Source organism: Nomia melanderi, chromosome 13 (genome assembly GCF_051020985.1).
Source record: "Nomia melanderi isolate GNS246 chromosome 13, iyNomMela1, whole genome shotgun sequence".
NCBI classification, from domain to species: Eukaryota; Metazoa; Arthropoda; class Insecta; order Hymenoptera; family Halictidae; genus Nomia; species Nomia melanderi.
Genome location: NC_135011.1, coordinates 9,545,074 through 9,568,205, shown reverse-complemented (window position 1 = coordinate 9,568,205; position 23,132 = coordinate 9,545,074). Strand labels below are relative to the sequence as shown.

The following is a 23,132-nucleotide window of genomic DNA, read 5'->3' as shown; positions in this document are numbered from 1 at the left end:
CAAAGATGGGATAAAAAAATAACATTTTCTTACTATTTTCATAAGCGTATTTCATAACCTCACAGGCTATCGTCAATGAACACTTTTGAATGTCTTGTAATGGCGGATACAAGTTTCCAGACTCCAAGTCATCTTCCGATACTATTTCAGCCAATGTTTTAGCAGACACAAGGAATACTTCTTCCGGAATTGTACGCATGCCAACACAAATAACTCCCAATGCAACTCCAGGGAAAATATAACTGTTATTTCCTTGACCAGGATAGAACGTCTTGTTGTTGTAAGTTACTGGCGGGAAAGGTGATCCACTCGCAAATATACATTTTCCCTATAAATATAAAAATTTGTAATACATTGATTTTAATACGTAATGATTAGTGACAATTTATAAATGATCTATTTACAATAATAATCTATTATAAGACACTCGTACCAAAGGAGTTGACAATTCAAATGTAAAAGATGTTTTCATACCTTTGTAGCATTATATGCTTCTTCAGCAGTACATTCCGCTTTGCTGGTTGGATTACTAAGAGCAAAAATGACTGGTTTGTCATTGTTTCTTCCCATTTCTTCCAATATCTCAGTTGTGAATGCCCCACCCACAGCAGCAGCTCCGATGAGAACTGTAGGTTTTGCTGTCTTCACCACATCCAACAATGTGTTTATTGGTTCGTCATTCCGTGCGAAATGCAATTTATGCTCAGTTAGTCCACCACTTGGACGATTCTTCACGATCAGTCCTTTTGAATCGACCATCCAGATCTTGTTTTTAGCTTCTTCTTCACTGACTCCTTCTTTTCTCATCGCCATAACACACAGCCACGCAATACCTAATGAAGCCTACAAAATAATAGTTGTCATTTTAATTACTGTCTCCACTTCAAATATATACTTAAAGGTATTCAGTACTACTAAATCTAACAAAATAGTTTTCACAGTTTCATTTAATGCTAGTAATATTTACCTCTCCAGCACCTTGGAAAACAATTGTGTTTTCTGAAAGTTTTGTATTTGTGACGCGGAGAGATGCTAACAGTCCAGCTACTGCAACAGCAGCAGTTCCTTGGATATCATCATTAAAGGTACAGTAACCATCACGGTATTTATTAAGTAATCTGAATGCATTGGAATTGCCAAAATCTTCAAATTGAATTAAAGTGTTCTGGCCATATCGTTTGACTACAGCAGTCATAAATTCGTCCAAAAATTCATCATATTCATTACCAGTAACACGTTTGTGTCTGTGACCAATGTAGAGAGGATCGTCTAACAATGCCTGGAAAATGTAATGCCATTTAAAAATAACGTTTTATATTATTCCAAGTTTTTAATGAGTGTACCACTACAATGTGTCTCACCTGGGTATTTGTTCCAACATCCAAAGTAATAGGAAGACATTGGTTAGGCTTGATACCAGCTAATGCTGTGTATAAAGATAATTTTCCAACGGGTATTCCCATTCCATATGCCCCTAAATCACCCAGACCAAGTATTCTTTCTCCATCCGTGACAACAATCGCACGCACATCATGCTCAGGCCAATTTTTCAAAACATCGTACACGTGTCCCTTGTCGTGTATGCTTATAAATAAACCGCGTGGTCTACGGTATATTAGACCGAATTTTTGACAGGCCAGACCCACTGTGGGTGTGTAGACCAGAGGCATCATTTTAGCAACATCATCCCCCAGCAAACGATAAAAGAGTTTTTCATTTCTGTCCTGTAAGTTGAAATATTATTAATTCATTATTAACTAAAATTAAAGAATGAAAATTTAAAAATTTTGGCGTTAAAATAAAATACATAATAAAGAAATGATTGAATACTAAAGTCGTGTGGTATATGAAGTTATTAAAGTATCAAACATTCTTTAATTACCTTATGCAATATTAACTAAAAAATTCTGTTATTGCTGTATAATACGTGTCTTTAAGTGACAAATGTATCACATAATATACTATATCTCACTTAATAGTTCAGTCGTAATAAAATGTATTCTTTTTTGCTTATTTGCCAATGCCTTGTACAAATATATCGCATTTTATAGTATTAAATTCCATTGAATGAAATTACATGCGCATGTACTTACAAGTAGACCTATCAAGTAGATATATTTCGAAAGATCATCTTCGTAACGATCTAGATTTAGGCGGCATAATTCTAACTGTTCATCTTGAGTTTTCACAGCTGCTGGTAAAAGACCATGTATCCCCAAAGTTTGCCTTTCTTGAAGGGTAAATGCCATTCCCTAGAACAGAACAAAGCATGTTTTTTAATTTTATGTCTGAAGAAAATTCGAAGTTTCATTTAATTTAATACTTCAATATTTTGGTAACGAATGAAATAATAATCTTATGTATATTTAGTGGACTGTGGAATTGGGAAAAAAATTTTATAATAAAAGATACTATTTTTAGTCTTTCATTATAAGTCTTCCTTATACAAAAGAAAAAAATATCTTCTTCAATAAAACAATAATCTCATTTTAATAAAAAATTTTGTAATTTACGTATATATTAAATATAATGTCAAATAAGTTTGCTTTCTTCATTAAATTTATTTTAATTGTTGAAGTTTATTAATTTGAACAATTTACATAATTTTAATAAGCAGAAACAGATTCCGGGACATTTTGATAGCGTGACCTTGCTTAATATTATTTTTCTGCTCGATGAAATGGGTTAACGAGAAAATTCTTGCGAGTTGCAAGTGAACGTAAGTGAAAGGCGATCAGCTGTTCCTCTACTTGGCTTTACGTAATAAACCGATACATTATTCTTCCTCATGCATACATATGAATAAATAAAATAAAATTTATTCAATGGTTACATAAATCTTCAACTGTCATTTTTTTAAAAATAATTTTTGGTTTGTTCACTTGGTATTACGTTGCTGAATACAATAGGAAAAAGTACAAGGTCCACATTATAATATTAACATAATATTAAAAGAAATGTCCAGTATTATTTACGGAATATTAACAATTTAATTTAAAAATGCATATCTTTAATGTTGAAATTACACTTACCATCTTTTTTAATCATTTTCAAAAATTTATTTCTCAAATTTATTTTTACTATAAATTATAATAGAAACCTTATCTTCAATTAAAAGAGAAGCAATTAAAGTTGAGTTCGTTAAACATTTTGTGTCGTATATTATACGAGTTTCTGATTGAAACAAGGATGAATAAATCTGAATGATCCTTGGTATACCTAAATAATAAAAATGTGGAATAATAAGTATTAAAAATGAAGAAATACAATTTCCATGGAAACTAATGAGTGCCCTCAAGATAAACATTTCCATGATCCACATCCGATTTATTACTCCAAGATCCATTTACTGATTGTAAGTCCTGGCGGAATGCTTCGGGCACTTATAACAATGAGGCTATCACAACGACTTCCATAAATGACTTTTCAAGGTAAATAACAAAAAATCTATTAGCAAATTGCAATTATTTATTTGTTTAAATCAGTATTTCTAAGTATTCTTTCGTAAATATTTCGCCTAATTAAAAATACGAAGTATTTCAAGAAAAATCATTATTTTATCATGTAGTAACAAAGAACTTTGCACACATTTATTGATTATAATAGTCACTATTCATTTGTACTTTACTTGATTGTAGTATTGCACGGCAACCTTCCAATTGGTGATCGTCAGTTTTCATCAAAAACAATTAATATTCTATTTTAATTCTTGTACACAGATAGACAACGTTAAGTATAGACATTACACGACAATTTTTAAGATTATAAAATTGAATTTCTAAATTACTTTAATCATTATTTTGATCATTATTAGTTTATTCTTACATTTGTGCTTCGAATAGAATACGAAGCATGCCCTTTCTTCGACATGCTAGGCTTCCGCATCGTTTAATTGTGACAACTCAGCAAATGTATTTCTATCGTGCTGCTAATTAAATTCTAACTATGTTACATACAGCCACCGACGATATCGTCATTTAAAAGAGTTAGAGTTGATACACCGTCTGTGTTGTCAGAGACAGGTTACATAACTGGTATTGATTTTCTGTTATCAACACTCGTAAATATCTTGTTGTCCAATCAAATATTTTTTAACAATGAAGAGAATTTTCATGGCATATTTAAAAAAAAATTCTGTAAATTTTTAAACTAAAATTTTCTCTTTATGTTTATCTGTATTTCTTAATTGTATATTTTAGTCTTCCATTTTATAACTTACTGCAATGAAAGATTTTTATTGTTGGTGAATACACTAAATAGTAAAAATATTGTTATTAATAACGAATCCATAAAATACACACAGAATACAAAATAAAATATATAAAATCAATTTTAAGAAAATACAAAAATCTACTTTCTATTAGTTTTTTAAAACAATATAAAAAGAAACAAGTGCAACAATAAGGAAACATTTTATTGCTGGCACATCTTCCTCAAAATGAGGTTTCCCAGTTAACAAGGTGTTTCGAATGAATAACACACGATCGGACAAACAACATTCCCAAGTGATGAAGAAGAGTTAAACATAGTTGCACTTTGGCGTTATTGTCCATCGTTTCAAGTGTACTCCACGATGACACAAATTTTCCTCCATTAATAGAGATGCTAGAACTGTTAGATTAGTATGTCGAAAACTGAATTTACTACTGGACAGAAGCAGATAAGTTCGAACAAGACGATTACTGTGATGAGAAGTTTCAAGGTCCAACACGGTTCCATAAGTCAACATGTCAAACATAAACATTGAGATACGCAACAATTTTCATAATTCGAGTACGCCCGCCAATCACAAATTGAATTGACTTTGACCATGACGTATACGCACGACGACATAGTAACTAAAGGGGTTAAAGATTATTTAACACACTGCAAGCCCGTTTTTGTTGTTGTTAGCTATGCTTAATTTAAACTATCGATTCTGTTGCTTTAAATATTTCCAAGTTACTTGTGACTTGTATAAAATCAAAAACTATTGTCGCGTTAATACTAGAACTAACGAGCGCTTCATACGATTAATATATAATCCCCATAAAAATTGTGATAATAGATTTTCTTCGGTTTTATCGTATATTCATTATAGTACTCAAGTGAAACTATTCATTTTTTAAATCATTTCGGTTATTTAACGCTTTTAAGATATCAGTAATTGCGATATTAGAAAACTGCAATCCGCCATTTTGACGGCTGCGGCCGTTAATATTTAATATTTTTAATGTTTTGAAAATACATTGGGAAATTTTATGTTTTAGCGACTATATACGAGAGGTTAGATATCTCGTTATGCTTCGTCACCGATCGATACCAAGACAATCGTGTCACACATCATACAATTCAGTCAGACAGCGCGAATATAACATGTGCAGTCCACTAAAAACATCGTTTCATTCTAATCTTTTGTACTCGACAAATTTTCTCTATAATCAAGCATTACTTTCTAACTAAATATCACTGATATTCTTCGTAGCAAATATAAAAAGAAATCACACATAAATTAAAAAACAGAATTATTCTTTTTGAATGTATCGTGTGCCAATGCATTACACAATTTTCTATTAAATATCTAATTTTATAATATTCCAACATTTAATCAAATAGCGACTGAAAGTGGTCCAATGCAAAGGGTTAATCATCCTTAACCTGTTAATTATGGAATTTAGTTTAAAAAATCTCTTGTTTTGTGCGCAGTAAAATCAAAAAATGAAGCGTGCACTCATCAAACATAGGACGAATGCACCTAGGATATATTTTAATAAAAATCCAAAGTAAAACAAAGGAGAATTACATGTTTATTTGAAAAAATAAAGAATTTATCGTTAAAAGAATTAGTATCATTTCGAGCTTTAAGATGACGTGTATACTCGTCAAACATACTGTACGAAAACGTAAGAACACATTGTTCATCCGCAATATGTTAAACAGTTTGAACTTTATAACCTGATTTGAAATGCAGTCATCGATCATTGAAATACGGGACATAAATTTATTCAAATGCTGCTCCGTCTTCGAGCCATTTTTTATTAAGAGAATAATTTATCGACTGCCTCAAGAGTGACAAAGCTCAGGGACAATACGACGATATGTCCGACGAAGAATACTACCGATCGATTATCTAAGGTTGCCGGCGGCTTGAATTGTCCCCCCGTGAACTGTATCGATCAACGGTTGATGAACTATTCGTTAATTGTATTCCTTGATTCTTGTTATCTTCATTATACATGCAAACTGCATGAAAATTAAATTTTCCTTTGACATGTTGTCTGATGGCACTAATTATATCGTCTGCTGTATTTCCTATCGTCGCTGTCTCGAGTTTCTACTATCTTCCGTGACAATGACTTCTACTTTTTTCTATTTTTTTATTCTATGTTCATTCTTTTTATTCTAATAATTTATTAGGAACAGCAAAAATGTTGATGCTTTTTCTATGTCTACGTTCATTCGAAAGGTTAACGATCGATAATGAAATAGTAACAATTTATATTTACAGAAAATAAATAACACTTATTCACCAGGAGTCTGACACGATATTGTAGATCAAGGGGTTAAAATTTTATTCCAGAAATTTTATTTGTGATTGTTTTATAATGTTTAGGTATACTTCAGTGATTTGTAATCATTCAATCATTAAGAGATTTTGTAACAAGCAAATTTTAAGTAACTTTTAATGTTCGAAGGCTATAGTTTTGATATCTTGAATAAAGGTTTTCGATTTTTTATTATTTTACATTTTATTATTTCTATGAAATGCTTACTTCTTTGCGTCATTGCAAACAACGTCGATATTTTGATGACACGTATTAATTTGGTGATTCTGCATATTAAATCTTATAAGAAATATGTTTTTGTTTTAAATTCATTTTTGTTTAAGGCAGTTTTTAATTTACTGCAAAGTGTAATCATTATAAATCGAACAGTTCATAATAAATATTACTACTGAATTAAAATGTTTTTCTGTTAGTGTTATTCAATTGTTGAGTTGGTAGATTTTCGTTGCTGCGATAGAAGTTATTTATAACGAACAATAAACCGAATGTAAGTAGGTTGTTCACATTATCCTTGTCATTCTAAACTGTTCTATTTTTCTCACAATTCTAGGTACGCAATATAAGTCTAAATTTATTTTTACCTGATCAATACCAATGACTTAATTATGAAAAAAATTACGTTACAAAAAAGTCTTACAATATCAAAATTGAATTTTTCTTTAATAAATTTTATTTTATTTGAGAAATTTGTTTCTATAACGAATTGTACACACCGATGACATAAAAATCAATAACTGAAACGTAACATTGAATCTGTGCTCCGTGTTTTTCGATTTTATAAAATTATTCGACGCAGTAACGAAGTAAAAACAATTTTTCCATTGCAGAGAAATACAAAACTATAGTGGCGTATGAAATAGACATTATACGTCGCTGAGTAAGACTTCGTATCTTACATTTTTCTAACATGCTACTCTCTAATGGAGGAGGTAATGCCATCATTATTTTCATATTTGCAAATTTAATGTCACCGAATATCTGAAACTATTCGCTACGAAATATGCAAAAGGAACAAGTATATTCCAAATGAAACATGTGGCAGTGTAAAAAATACTCGTAACATTCAATTTTCACAGATATAAAATACAAACTAGACTAATTCATTTTAAAGTATACTTCAATCCTTTTTCTTTATTTATCATGTTATACATATTTTCATATTTGAAATATATACATATGAAACAAGCATTAACATCCACTGCTAACTAATTGTCATATTTTTTTCTTTTACAAATGTATAGTCTAACTTAAATAGAACGATAATAAAAGGAAATAAAAGAAATATAATATAAAACTTTTCATCATACTATTCGAATACATAGTGTACATATTTAAAATGTAGTAACACTTTATTTTGTAACTAAACTGTCCACGTTCGTTCGGGATGTATAAACCAACGGAATTTAATTGATAGTTCCAATGATTTCAAGCTATCACCCCAGCAGCGAAACTTTTTATTAGGCAACATGTTCTTTTGTGACTGAATGTAACCAGATGAAGAGGTCAAAGCACTCGTCGAAAGTAGTAATTTTCCACCGGCAACGGTCACCAGGGTCGTTGACAATGAACGTCCAAATTAGACCGATCGTTCACATCATTAATTCACTTTTATTTGTTATAACAGAGAACAAGAAGAGGAAACATACTCCGGACCCTCTCACAGCCCTAACTCCTCCAATCTAGAACTCTCAACGATTGACATATCCCTCTTCCCATAAAGAACAATATGATTCGGATACGTCAAGTTTATTATATCGTCCAGTTAATAAAATTTACTTAAATTTATTTTAATAATTGTTAGTGTATCGATACAGAACAAAATTATGTTTCATGAAATTAAACACATTGAATCCCTTGGTTTTCACAATTCTGTTGAAATAGTTCGAAGAAATAAATATTTTATCATTCATGTGATTCTTACAGTTTATTGGCATTTAATTGTTAGAATTGATTTAAATTATTTATTTTGCAAAATAAGGTTTTAAACTTAAGCATATTGAATTCCTGGAGTTTTAAAATTTTCTTAAAATAGCACAAGATAATAAACATATATACATTGCGGAGACTGCAATAATGGTAACTCGTGCATTGCATCAAAAAGTTACGTTGAAAACACATTCAACCATTTGGAAATTAATATTGGTGTGAACGTGTTAAATAGGTCAATAACTCACATGGATGTCCTAATTACGTCGGCTGCATGAGTATACATTAACGCATAGGCCAAGTGCCATTGTACCAATCTGATCTGTCTCAACGCGTGAACCATAGAATAAGGAATTTATTAAAGCCAATTTAAAACAAATTTATACTTCGTACACACTCGATCTTAATTCTCTCGAGATCAAAACTTTTCCCACTGGAGAATTTTATTCTGTGTTTATCATTATTGGAGTATCTGTACTATTATATAAAAGTACTTTTGAAAAGTTTCGAAATTTCTTGAATCTCGAGAATGTTTCTTAAAGACACAGATTTAAAAAATGTGACAAACCGACGAGATATGAAGACAAACGCAACAAAGGACGGTCAACTGACATTGAAATCATTCGAGCTCTATTATCTTATCATGGAACAATATGTATTAGTAAATTGCTTCAAGCGACATTGTTACTGACGTTTATCATTATTTAAGTTCTTCATACATTCGTACATTGGCATGGAGATATACATCGAATGCAAGGATATATGCATTTAAATTAACATTGTTGAGATCAAGATTACAAAAGTATAACTATTATTCACCTTGTTACTCAAGGTAGCAGAGTTGGGACGGACAGGTAAAAAGAGTTGTCGTTTGTATGAATTTCCCAAAAATGAAAGAACTTACAAGTTCCTGTATTAATAAATCACAATATTCGTAGGAATTTAGAATGAATTTGCAACTGCATTCATTGTGGATTAAAATATTCCAATTCAATATCATTCTTTTAACCCTTTGCACTCCGAGCAATTTTTAATATGAGCTTTCAGCAACTCCGAGTCATTTTTACTATGAGCTATGTAAATACCTGCTACTCCAGGAGTATTTACAATGGCGCACGCGCGCCGCTATAAAAGATTAACGACCCTGCTTTGTCATTAAAAGAAACGCGTATACATTTCAAGGTTATGTGTTATTTAAAACGGAGTTATCAATTTATCTCATAATGTCGCCACAGAGGGGACAACGGAGTGCAAAGGGTTAATATTTGTTCGCGTAGGTATTCGTGAACAAGAAATCCAGTCAACACAATTATTTCAAAAATGGTACTAAAGATTAACCAAAAAATGGGAAAACGGTGGTCAATACATCTAAAATTTAAAAAAACATAAGTAGTCATTTTGGACACTAGAAGTTAGTATGAAAAAAACACTACTTAAGGAATAACCTAATATAGGGAACCAAATTGTTCTTTAACACGTTGATTGCCATGGTGGTCACTAATGACCATCAAAGAGCTTCCAAATGGCTTAAATACAATTGCAAAAAAAGGACTGTTGTGAAATACGAATATCTAATAACATGAATAGCTAGATAATATTGTAGCACAAGTGTTGTAGTACCAGATCATTGATAATTATTTCTAATATCACTTGTCTCTGTTAATAAGAATAGATATTATTATACAAAGCACCTGAAATCCTCATGTCTGTCAACATGTTAATTCCTTCCGTCACAATTAACACTTGTATGCCATGGAAGTCACCGGTGACTCCAGCCAAATCGAATTACTACAATTCATTCGATTAAACAGTAATTATTTGAAAACTCTTCTATATTACAAGTAATACTATCTAACACAGTGGCATTTAATAAGATCAACCTGCAATAATAGTAACGCAGTTCAAGTAAATAAGTTGATATCACATTATTTTCATTTCGTACATATTTCTCCGCAAAACCGTGCGACAGTCAACGTGTTAACAAATGTGCCAGTCGATAGAATAAAATCTCGCCATTATTTAATGGAAGAAAATTTCAATTTCGCAGAGCGTCGATAAAAGATTCGTGACAATATTGTTGCAGTTATCAAGAACGTCTGTGTTACCGATGCCATCAGAAGATACCGCAAAAAAACTGTTCAGATACCGGACGGATTTGCGTATCGCTGGATAACCACGTCGTCGCGGTTAAAGAACAGAAAATGGATAAAGGAGGGGGTCAGTTGCGTGCTGGAAGGACAGTGACATAACAACATATTCCCTTTCCTTGAAACTTATCGCCCGCCGAATTAAATTACCATACATCCATTATCGCGACAGCCGGATATCATTCGATTAGTCTGCTCTCGAAAACTTCCATGCTCCGGGAAATACTGAAGTTTATTGATATCGTCGCGGACACGCCTGGCCTAGTAAAATGCCCCCCCTTGTTTTTTGATTACGATAAAAGAGAACTAGAAGTGCTCGATTCTAAGAAGATAAATTCGCGGTAGAAATAATTACGTTATTTTTTATCTGTGTGAAGTCTTGTGGGAGTCACTTAGAAATTATTAAAAGTTTTTAGAATTTATTAAAAGGTAGAAGTCGGTTAGTTGGAAGTTATTTTTAAGAGTACTTGAAAGTCTTTTCGTTTCCACTATAAAATGTACGTATTATAAAATCTATGTCGAAATCTTATAGAAGTTAGAAATTATTAAACGTTAGAAGTCAGTTAGTTCGAAGTCATTTTTAAGGGTACTAAAAATTCTTTTCGTTTCCATTACAAAATTTATGCATTATAAAATCTTAGTTGAAATTTTGTAGAAATTAGGCATTATTAGATGCTAGTTGGTTAGTTAATTAGAAGTTATTTGTAAGTGTACTTGAATGTTTTTCCGTTTCCATTATAAAACTTATGCATTTCTTAGTTGAAATCTTGTAGAAGTTAGAAGTTATTAGAAGTTAGTTAATTAGATACTTCGAAGTTATTATTAGACGCACTTGAAGGTCTTTTCGTTTCCATTATAAAATTTCGCGTGAAAATAGTGAGTCATATTTCATGAATGATATAAACGCTGACGCTTACAATGGTCCTACATTTAAATTTAAATTAATTCAAGATTAACATTAAGAATCCGTACTGTAACTGGGGAAATCAAAGGGTTTAAAATATGAAAAGACTTTCCGGTACTCCTAATATAATTTAGAATTTACGTTGCCTACTTGGTATACTACGCGTATGTCGTTACCCTGCAACGACTTCCCCTATAGCTGCCATGAAACCTGAATAGTTCCCCTTACCCTAAACGCTATATTTGTAGAGCTCTATTTTATAGATATTGATTTTTTCAGCAAAACTCATGGAAATCAAAGTCGATATACTACCTGTGGGTCTGAACAGGTTCCAAGCCTTTTCAGTTTCGATTTTATGAGAGTAGTCATTTCAAGAGGCAAGAGGCATTTATATGTAATTACTTTTAAAAACATTTCACTAAATTTTTTGTTGACATGTACTTATGTCATGTAATATTGTAAGTAATTATGATATATAAGATATTAACAATAATATGACTTCATTAATATTAAATTCCTGTAAGAATATTTTTATTAGAACATTCCAATTACTTCCTACTAATCAGAAAGCACTCTTAAAATTTATCTTCAATTATATTCTCACAACTTAAACGATTACAATACAAATCTATTCAAATTCAGTTCACTAAATGATGCTTCAAATCAATCTCCTACAAAAATCTTTCTAAACTAACGCAAATGATAAATTACTTTTAATTCAAACTTCACAACTAAGTGCAACAAGTTACAATAAGTACCATTACGTATAAAAGACCCCACAACAGCAGCAAATTTCCTAACTTGCAAGACAATTTCAACTGAGAAAGGCAAATTGATTATTCTATCACTCACAAAATCTTACATCTAACTGATTATATCACCAATTCTTAGACACCCTCGCCTAACTTACATCACCAGTTCTTAAACACCCTCTTTTAGTTATATCACCAGTCCTTAGCCACCTCCCATACCAAACTAAATATATCAAACTGAACTCCCGAACTATCCGTCTCATTTCCTCTTAAAAAGGTGCTACCGAAGGTTCAACAGCCGTCAGCTAACAGAAGGTGCACAGTGCTCCAGGTGCAGCGCAAAAAAAAGACTACCAAGAAATACAGATCAAAGGAATACCCTTCCATCCAGAGCGAGCAACGGCTCCGGGACGCGTGTCGTTCGGTTAGCGTCTGGAACAAGGTCCCACCAATCCGTGTCCATCATCGGGTTCTTTCAACTTTCGGTCCTGGGTCCCATGTCAAACAATCGGTCGTGGAAACGGTTGCCAGGGTCCTTGAGTACCAGCGATCGCGACCCTTCTTCGCCTGCCACCGCGGATCAATACGCTAACCCCCTGGGCCGTACTTGGGTCGGAAAGTAATTCACGACCTACTGCAAGAATCGCGGGGTTGCACGCTGCCGCGTGCACATGCTGCCTTTGCGTATCGCGGCAGCGATCTGGCTGCGTCCTGGCTCGGTGTTAAACTTGTGTTTATTTTTAGGGAAACGAATTAAAGACACTTACAGTGGTAGAATTCAACGTTTTATATATATTTTATTTATTATTATTATTATATTTCAGTTTTATATTCTTTTGAACTGTGGTATTTTTTCAAACAATTTCCGACGTTCTATAATTTGTATTATCATCTCTAGCATGACATACGAGTGCAAAGGGTTAACCATTTGTACTCGAAAGTTTTTCACTGGAAATGTTCAAGATTTTCCCATGAGATATAGACGACATTCTTTGAAATTTACTAATGAGGGAACATACGTAAATTAAGAAACAAAGCTATTTTATTTCGATATTTTACATATTGCATTATACGAAGTTTAATATTATGTATAAGACTTTATAAGTTTGCTATGTCGAATCAAGTTGTGACTGAGTCAACTTTCGAGTGCTAAGGGTTGCTTTTGTGGTTCTACGTCGAGGCAGACTGAATATTTAAGTTTGTTCCAATAATTAGGTATTTCGTCACTTTTTGCTATAGTTATTCGCAATATAGTAATCATCTTATACGTATATTTTAGTCCTTTTTAAATACTTGTAACCAAGTGAACTGCTATTTGGAACTATAAGTCAAGCAATAGTAATGCAGATTACAGAATGGAAAATCGAAAACACTTTGGACCACAAAGGGTGAACACGTTGATTGTTACAGTGGTTGCTCGACATTTTTTAATTCCTTAAAAATAATTACAATACGTAAGATGGTTAGTTTCGAATAAGACTATTTAGTAACGTAAGTAACTAGATAATATTGTAACAAAGAATCGTGATACCAAATAATTAATAATTATTTCTGTTTATCTTTGCTATGAGAGAATAAGTCATACGTAAAACGCGGAAGATTCTCGTAGCAGCCAACGTGTTACAAGTGTATTTATTTTTAAAACTTCTAGTTGATAAAGCAATTGAGACACTACCCGCAAAATTAAATCTCAAACACGAAGGTACCAACATTATTGCATTATTAATCAAAAGTTTTAGTAACAAAAACGCTCTTTAAATGTTTAAAATGAAAATCTGACATACTGTTTGACATCTGAGTCCTCCATTTCATTGTACACGTGTGAAGTTTGAATTGGTAGCAAACTCGATTTGCCAAGAAGAAATATAAATTATTGAACACGAGCAACTGCTGATGTGTGTTTAATGCATATTTAATGAGTTCGGAAAATATGAGTTATTTCTTTGAATGATTAATCGAAACTATCCTCAAGTGAGACTCAGCTATACCTTAAAACCTAGACAATTTTTCGGAGTTAACACTTTTGACGCATAACGTCAGATCTTCCGTTATGTCCGTGGTACACGGATGTTAGCTACGCTGTTACCTCACCGGATGACGTTGCCATATTCGCAATGGGTGCAAAAGGTCAAAAAAATTCCTGGAATTCGTTTATTGGACGACAACGAGTTTGTTTCCCTCGAAATAGTTTCCACAACGACGCGGGAGATGAGTCACGCAATTGGGACAGGTTGCAATCGTCTGCGTCGTTGGAGGTAGAGATAAGTTCTAGATAAGAACCGTATGAGAGAGGATTACACGGATTTGAAATCAGAAAACACGATTATGCTTTGTGTTTATAAAGTACTAAATAATGTAACCCTCTATCGCACGAACTTGTTATGAGAAATTACAAAAATATATGCCCGTTATTCTATTTAAATATTGGTATAGCGATAAAATAAAAAAGAACATATTAATAAACAATGTTGTTTATTGCATTTTATGAATATTCCAATATGGGAATTTCATACATGTGCAAATACAAAATAAAAAAAAGAATATTTATTCTGCGTGGGTTTGAACATTTGAAATTCAGTTCTCAATTGGAATGCAATAGAGGACTGATAAATAATTGGAGCACACAATTGACTTTCCTCAATAGTAGTAGTAACTTTTTTACTAATAATTATCTTCTCTGCATTATGTATGGTAGTGTTCCTATTATCCTTTTGTACTAATAATCATTTCTTATCGGTATTCCCTCCATTATTCCGTAATAAAATTAAAAATGTACTGCAGCAAGATAATAGTTTAAGTAAGGTAATATTGGCATATGCACGGCCGCTCACGTTGATGTACGTCATCTATAATCCTATTTGCCGCTGACGCGAGCTATATTCAACGATAGTCAATTGCAAGCCGAATATCTCAAACCAAATTTTTTAATTTTTGTATTTGTTTTATCGATGAACTTCAGAGTTCATTTATTTAGCTAGTTTTCGATTAGAGAAAAATGAACCTACTAATTGCGAATGTATTAATACAGCAACATGTGTTGACAATAAAATGGAAGTGAAAGCTGGGAAATTGTAAGATGAAAACTCCTGTTGCGAAGATGGTTTATTTGAAAACACTTCTATCGTGCGGCTCGGAAAATGTAACAGTGAATCCAAGCGAGAAACGAAAATATGCTTGAAACCAATTTTCAACGGTATTATTCTTCTTAGTAGTTGCGAAACGTCCGATTCAAAGAAATTACGCTCGTATTTGGAGTGCACCTGTGGAACGAATAAAGGCGGAGGAGGGTTTATCCTCGGAAGGATATGCGTCAGTCGCGAAATTCCGCGGATATTTCGCAATCGGGATCAAGTGTTTTCACGTCGAACATTCGGTGACTACTTTGCAGAGTCATCGAGACAATCAGATTCGAGGCTTGATTGCGAATGGAACGAATCGCGATCGCCTCTGCGTGACTAATGACGCCGTCGAACAAAGTACTACTCTGTACATCTTGAATCACGTTATATAAAATATACTGGAGAAGAGTTTTCTTCGATCTATAATTTCTTTCTCAATTATGATCGATTAACACGTTCGTTATCAGCGTCACATATTTATGACGATCATAATCCTATATTTTACATAATGAAAATTAAATTTATCCTATAGATTTTATTATTAGGAATGACAAACAACGACATTATATTTAGGAACTCAATGACTCGTTTCAGTTTCATTTTTCTAATACTTTTTTGGAATATTTATTGGATTGAAGAAAATATAATTGAGGAGACCGTCACCGAAATAAGCGCTGGTAGCGAACGTGTCAATGCACATTACACTTTCCGACAAAGCATCTTCCATAATTCCACGAATTATGAAATAAAACTTTTCCAACGAGTCATTTTGATCCGTCTGGTAGTTCCAGTGGCACCCTTTACTCTAGGATTCATTTCTCTTAACTATAACTGATCCAACTACTTTGTCACTAATAATTTATTGAGAAAACGAGGAAAAATCTAGACATATTTTGTGTCTCCGTTTGTTAAAGGGTGGAGTAATTAATAACAGAAAAATAATATTTCATTCTAATTCAGAAGAATTTAGTAATATTTATGTTTGATATTATAAGGCACACACAAGAAGTTAATATTATCTGTATCGTATACACACTATACTTATTAACACTAGGTTTATGGGCATTTATTGTACATTTCTTTCTATTATTCCTAAAAGAATTGATACTCGTTTATTTAGATTGCGAAAACTGGAGATCTGATAGTAGGTAATTGGGGTACATGTCAGTGTGATCGCATCAATCAAAATCGGCGTAAACATTTACAAAATAATATTTCTAAAATCCAATATGCGTCAATTTGACGCGTTCCGTAAACCTAGTGTTAAAAAAAATTGTTAATTTGGAACTCGGTAAATGTATTCATCAGGTGCTAGCTGAAAAAACAATGACGATTGTATAATTCGCCTCGTATGAACATTGATCAACATGACATTAAGTTCGTTGAACGCGTCACTGAATGTATAACGAACACTGACGTAAAGATAGTAACATAATGGAATTTTAAAATGAATTAAATATACTTTTGTTCAATAGATACAATAGTAACTGTATCATCCGTACTGTTAGCGTAACAGGCATTTTAGTAATATGTATAATAATAGTGTATTAATAGCAGATCCACGCAAACAGTATGGCAATAGTATATTGGGCGAATGCTAATATACTTGGTATATGACAAGTACAAATATAAAGTACTAATAAATTAAATTATTATTGTGAACAAACAATAAAGGGGTTCTAATTTATTTAAAATTGTTCCTGACTCGTTAGCATTAAATATATTATCTTAATAAAAGTATCGATAATATACATTATATTATAATAATACAATATAAAGTAACGACACGATAAATGATCTCAAACGGAAACGATCGCTCTAGCGTTGCAAACACGTTCGCTTTCTACTCACAAAATTAATTCCGTATAATATTTCAGAAGTGTGACAAACGTAGCGGTACACGAATTCTCTCGTGTCCCTTATTTCATCATCTTCCGTTTTGTTATACCGCTGGTTTCGTCCAGTAAATTTCTGTGCCGTGAAAGTGAATTTCTCGGAAACGCGATGACTACGTGACGATTTGAACGAACCACGGATATATTGCTCCCACATTCGTCATGCGTAATTCAGTTTACATCAGAAATTGATTACAATTTTATGCTGCTTTAATACAAGTACAAATCAGCCGATAACTAAATTCACATTAAATTTATTTAATTTCAATATATAACTTATATTATTAAATTGAACGACTACTCAATTTAAATTCAACGTTCAACAGGTACAACGTACTAAATGCATGAAAATAAATATTGCGAAAATGTGATTCACATTTCATAAAAGAAATTTTCGTTCTATGCACATTATTAAATTCATGTACACATTACTTTTGAAATCAATATCAATCAAAACGACGGAAAATTGTCGGTTACTCGCAACATGAGAATACTTCACATTTAAATACAATTTTCCCGCTTAAAACTGAGCGAGAGATAGCGGGTTATTTCCATTGTTTTCCATAGGAAAGTTTTCATTTTGATGCGCACTATGAACCTTAGAAACGCAGACGGACAAACGTATGGCATTGTCACGAATGTATTCGATCGAAATATATTCCCATCTATTCATCAATTATCCCCGAGAATATATTCACATGTAAACGACACCAGTGAAAAGACAGAATTTACAGAGCACGAATCACGTCATTATTAGACGTTGAACTGTCAACGCGAATAGTTGGCGCCGTAACACCGCAGTAATTAGACGTTCCACCGAAACACGTAAACATGGGCGTACCTTGTTTAATTGTGGATTCTTCAGATGATCCATGCCGCGAATCATACCGGCACACAGGGCATCCCCGTTTCCTCTAGTGCCAAGCTGATCCCTCTCGAGACTTGACATGGTCGAAGGTTTGCTGTTGCAGACTAACTGACTACTGCCTTGGATCCTGCGAACGACGAGTAAGGTTTAAGGCTGACGAGGAAGAATGTCGGTATGGCAGAACACAGTGGTGTCGAGCAAAGGTGAGGTTAGGGTGTGGGGAGCGTGACCTTCTGTCACGTATCGTATGAACCGACGTCGAACTTTGTCGCTTCTTTTTTTTTCTTTGGTGAAACTCGAACGACAATTCCAATCGCCGAGACTGTTTAACGATTGATAAACGTTCACGAGTAATAAAAAAAACGTTTGATGAAACAGTCCATTGTTCGGGTAAGTGATCGGACAATACGAGGATGTTTTCACGATCACGCATGGTCGATAATTCAAACATATTTACCGTGTCGAGAATTGTTTGTTTTTTATTTAAATTTTCCACGGAAATAATGACCATCAAAGACGTAGGTGCGCAAGGTCTGTACTACACTACTGTCTATAACACAGTGTAAGCGTAATCATCGCGCAGTCGCGTGTCTTCGCCCATCGCGTGAGGATCGGTCGATTTGTACACGTATATATCGTTTGACCGTGAATGAATAATCTATATAACAGATAATTACGGATCTTACTAGTATAAGAACTAGCTTGCATTTAGTAGGCAATGCTACTGTTTTCTAGAACGATCAGTAAGCATTATTTCAGCTGATTCGGATGATAATAATGGTTAGGTCAACTGATCCTTACAAGACAATTATTTTTCTTTATTACAGGAGTTTTTATGTTACCAGTTTAACACGTTCGGCGCTTTTTCCATATATGGCGTTTTACATTAGCTGTGTATCACCAGTGGTACATGCCGGTGAGAACGTGTTAAAGAGAAAATTGTAGGTCTAGGGATTTTAAAAAGCGCATTAATTCAGTGCATTTATTTTATTTCGTCTCATTTGATAAAGCAGAATACGCGGCAAATTGAGTTGAATTCAATTTAATTTGTTACGTTGGAAAGAATGGGAATAAACCGAAATCAATGGAAAGCGTAATCTTATGCAATATAATAGTTACTATTGCGCGTTCGATGGTAGTCCCTAAGTGTCTGTAGAGTTTCATGCGTTCGAACAATTTACGAACTGTTGAAAAATTATTCTAGATGATAATATAAGCTTTCATTTTTTGCTGTGTCGCTGGTAAAACGTAAAATCTTAAAGTCCACCGGTTTACCTGTCGTGTAGCTGATCATGCGGGCAGGTGTCAGGTTCAAGGTCTTTCGTAGCGCTATGCGAGTGACTCGACTGACGGAGTAATGAAACGAATCGGTGCTCGAACCGTTTTAAAATATGCCTGACGGCCATGTTCGCGATTTTCGTGAACGACGCCTCTCGTTCGATATGGCATCGCTCGATAAACTGTTGAGACCATTCTGAACTGAGTTTAACAACACCAGATTACAGCGTCGCGTCATACCGATAAGTCACTAGGCACGTGTCCACGTGATACCAGGCGTGCAACACTAAATTAACTCTCACCACCAACTTTTATTTTGAATACGCACGAGATTTCTCACGTATTTTCACTAGCACTCGTATATTTAACCCTTTGCACTCGACTGGCGACTACTGGTCGCCATTTGATTGAACACAATAAAATTGTGAAATTGAAAATTCAGTATTAACACTAGAATTACCGTACCAGTCAAAACGACTGATTTCGATCTTTTCGTTCCGCAGTTGTTGATACCTCAGAAGCATAGAATATTCGAAATGATTTTGAAAATAAATAGTTTCACTTGAACACTATAACGAATGTCTAAAGGAACCGGAAATAATCTATTGTTACAATTTTTATAGGGATTACATATCAGTCGTATTAAATGTTCGGTAGTTCTAGTGTTAAATTTTATGTAAGGTATCAACACGTAAAACCTAAGAATAAAATAGATCTGTCTCTTAATTCATGCAAGATTTTTCTTTACGGCAAATAATGTTATCGATGAGTTAAATAAATTTTATCAGGAAATAACGAATATTTATAATATCAAATATTATCGAGTGCAAAGGGTTAAGTTGATTAAGTTAAATGTACCTTGCATATAAACAGTATCACGAATTTTTTTCTAACGAAACAAACCATCTAGGTATAGAATCTATTTGACGATTACGTTAGTTCCAAAGAAACCCAATGGTGTCACATGAGGATCACAGCAGCGAGAAAATGATACAAATGTTTCTGAATATGTTTTATTTAATCCTGAATAAAATTCCTTATAACATTTATGTATTTACGAATTGCATAATGTAAATTTGATTAGTATTAATGTCGTGTATTGAGATCGAATATTCATTTTTTACTTTCGTATTACTTTTCATGCTTCGATCTCCACACGAGACGACTATGATTACAGTTATTGCAAAAAAAAAAGTGATAATGTAATCGTAGGAGTTTTTTAATGCCTGTTACAACCGATTCAACGACATTTAAAATTTTTACTCTTTGCGCATGTCGTACGATGGTACACGAAGATCACAGGTCAGTAACCTGTTACCGTATGATCTGTGATTAGAATAATTATGACAATGTCACAAAATTTTATCTGAGCAAACGAATCTGATAAACATTGCAAAATCTTGCAAGGCATGATTACTATAAATGCTTGTACTATGATCTATACAATTACAATAAATATTTAACTTAAAGCGTATAATGTTAGAATAATCGAGTCACTCGTAAAAACCATCAATATGCGCACAAATCATACCATTAATAATCGTCACGCAATAATAACCTGCAAATGGAAAATATTCCACGGTATTTAATACACTATATTGTGTGCTACAAATTACAGTGATAGGTGAAGATACTAATTTTCGTAAATTAAAATCGATGTATTCAAAAAAAATATTATGGAAAGTGTAACGTAATTTCGTATTTTTAAGAGACAAAAGGGTAATATAATTTCAACGATACTGTTGAAATAAAATATACATAAACATATAGCAAATACTTCAATTCTAATTATTAAAGTTTTGCAAAATGTTAACGTCCTTCGTTTGGAAAGAGAGAATATTGATGTTCCTAATGTATAATGTAAAATATTAATTTCAAGTGCAAGACAATAGAAATATGGAACACTAGAATACTTCCATTGTTTCGAATAACTTTCCAAAAATTAGATGGTTAATATAAATAATTGCGCTAATAAAAGTACGAATAATTATGAATGTATTTCCAAAAAAGTCTGTGTTTATGAACCATTGAAAATTAGTTTTGTAATACTCCATTTTGTAAACGCCATATTGATTATTCGAATATATACGCGCCACGAGCATTGGTTCCCGCTGGATCGTATTAGTACGAACAAAGTATAAACAACTTTCTTTTTGCTAACACTATCCGAAAGACACGACTTATCGGTAAAGTGGAGCGTGACATTAAAATCGTGAAGGAATGGTGAACTTACTTGAATGAGAAAGGATTTAACACTATTTCTACCGAAGTTGTCAAAAGACACCTCCAGAATCTTTAAATTAAAATTATTTTCCGAGTCGTATAGTCTTAATTAACTTTCCGACTTTTTCAGTAACAATTATAAGATTAACAAATTGCATACTGTTAAAGACACTCAGCTATGTAATTTTGCTAATTACCACAGCATTAAAGAAAACATGAAATTTGATTAGAACTGATTATTTATTTAAAATATGTTGTATAACAATGTGATACTTGAGTTTTTCTATATATAGTGATATAAGTTGATCTCACTGAAAGTCGTCATACGCACAATTCAGTTTTCTGAAAATTAGTACGCAATGTCTTAACTACAAGAAATGTCCAAAATTCAATTGAGGACAAATTATTAAACTGAGAAAATAATTTTAAGTTAAAATTTCAAAAGGCGTCTTTGGACACCTTCGGTAGAAATAGTGTTAAATACACATAACGTTTCAATAATTTTCATTCGAATTTCAAAAACAAATTTTCGAGTGAATTCCTAAATAAAGTGTAAAACTTATCTTAAATATCAATTTTATTAAAACGGTTCTATTGGATTATTTAAAGCGACTTGTCTAACGATACATTGTTCTTGAACATATTGTCAAAGTTTTTTTCCACTTTCAACGAATTATCCTTTAACTCAACTAAAAATCAGAATTCCTTTACTCAAGTATTTAATTTTTATCTGTCCTCTAAAATACTCTCTCGAGCATTAGGTGAATGACTGCGACGATAATGAGTTCTGGGAATATCTCAATAACAATTCCACCATCATTTGATGTTATTATGAAAACAAAGTGCAGCGGCTGGTAGTATCTCTGTTGTGTCTGAGACAGGTCAAACAAGAAAAACCTTCGATTTATCACTGTCTTCGTAGATCAATTGTGTGCGAGAAAAGAACGTTGCAATCGCGTGTGGGAAGATAAGCGCAACAAATAAATGATACAACTTCACAGAATTTGCACAAAGTAATGTGTATTACTTTCACCGTTGCCTAATGGTTACATTGTCGTTCTCGCGGAAATAATGGAAAAATTCACAGAAAAAATTAAACGTACATTCGTCGATGATCCTAATGTACCTATAATTCTCAAACAAAGTTTGAAGCATCAAGGTGCACGTTACAAATTTATAATTTTGCCACTTACACCTTGTAAGAACGTTGTCCGTTACGTATATCCTTTGAATGTGGGCTACCCATTGGAAATGTTTACGAGTTAATCTGTAAATTCAACGATAAAACTTAACGAGACTAATTGTTCATACTTCGACGAAGGGTCTAAGTTTGAGTCGGAGATAATATATGCACTGTGTCGCGCGGAAAAAGAAACAATAACGATCTCTTGCTGAACTATACTTTTGTTCAATGAAATCGATCGTTCCGATCACGAGCAGATCGCAAACGTGACTGAGGTGTACACGAACAAACC

At 33.0% G+C, this 23,132-nt stretch overlaps 2 protein-coding genes across 3 annotated transcripts in view; one reads left to right on the top strand and one right to left on the bottom strand.

Annotated features, from left to right (window-relative positions):
* The window catches only part of Men (NADP-dependent malic enzyme), a 23,604-nt gene extending 472 nt beyond the window's left edge, over nt 1-23,132 (bottom strand). Inside the window, exons 1-7 of one of the 2 annotated variants that reach the window (XM_031973665.2) lie at nt 22,851-23,132; nt 18,130-18,283; nt 2,094-2,252; nt 1,362-1,724; nt 968-1,279; nt 475-843; nt 34-328 (exon numbers count right to left, since the gene is read on the bottom strand). In XM_031973665.2, coding sequence (XP_031829525.1) covers nt 34-328; nt 475-843; nt 968-1,279; nt 1,362-1,724; nt 2,094-2,252; nt 18,130-18,283; nt 22,851-22,903 — 1,705 coding nt within the window. In that variant the 5' untranslated portion in view covers nt 22,904-23,132. Of the gene's footprint in view, nt 1-33; nt 329-474; nt 844-967; nt 1,280-1,361; nt 1,725-2,093; nt 2,253-18,129; nt 18,284-19,431; nt 19,630-22,850 lie in introns of those variants that run through there. The other variant, XM_031973664.2, reaches the window with a different exon arrangement.
* Cad89D (cadherin 89D) overlaps nt 18,218-23,132 on the top strand; it is a 123,686-nt gene continuing 118,771 nt past the window's right edge. The window contains exon 1 of the mRNA XM_076373141.1: nt 18,218-18,359. The gene's annotated coding sequence lies outside the window, so the exon portion shown is untranslated. The remainder of the gene's footprint in view (nt 18,360-23,132) is intronic.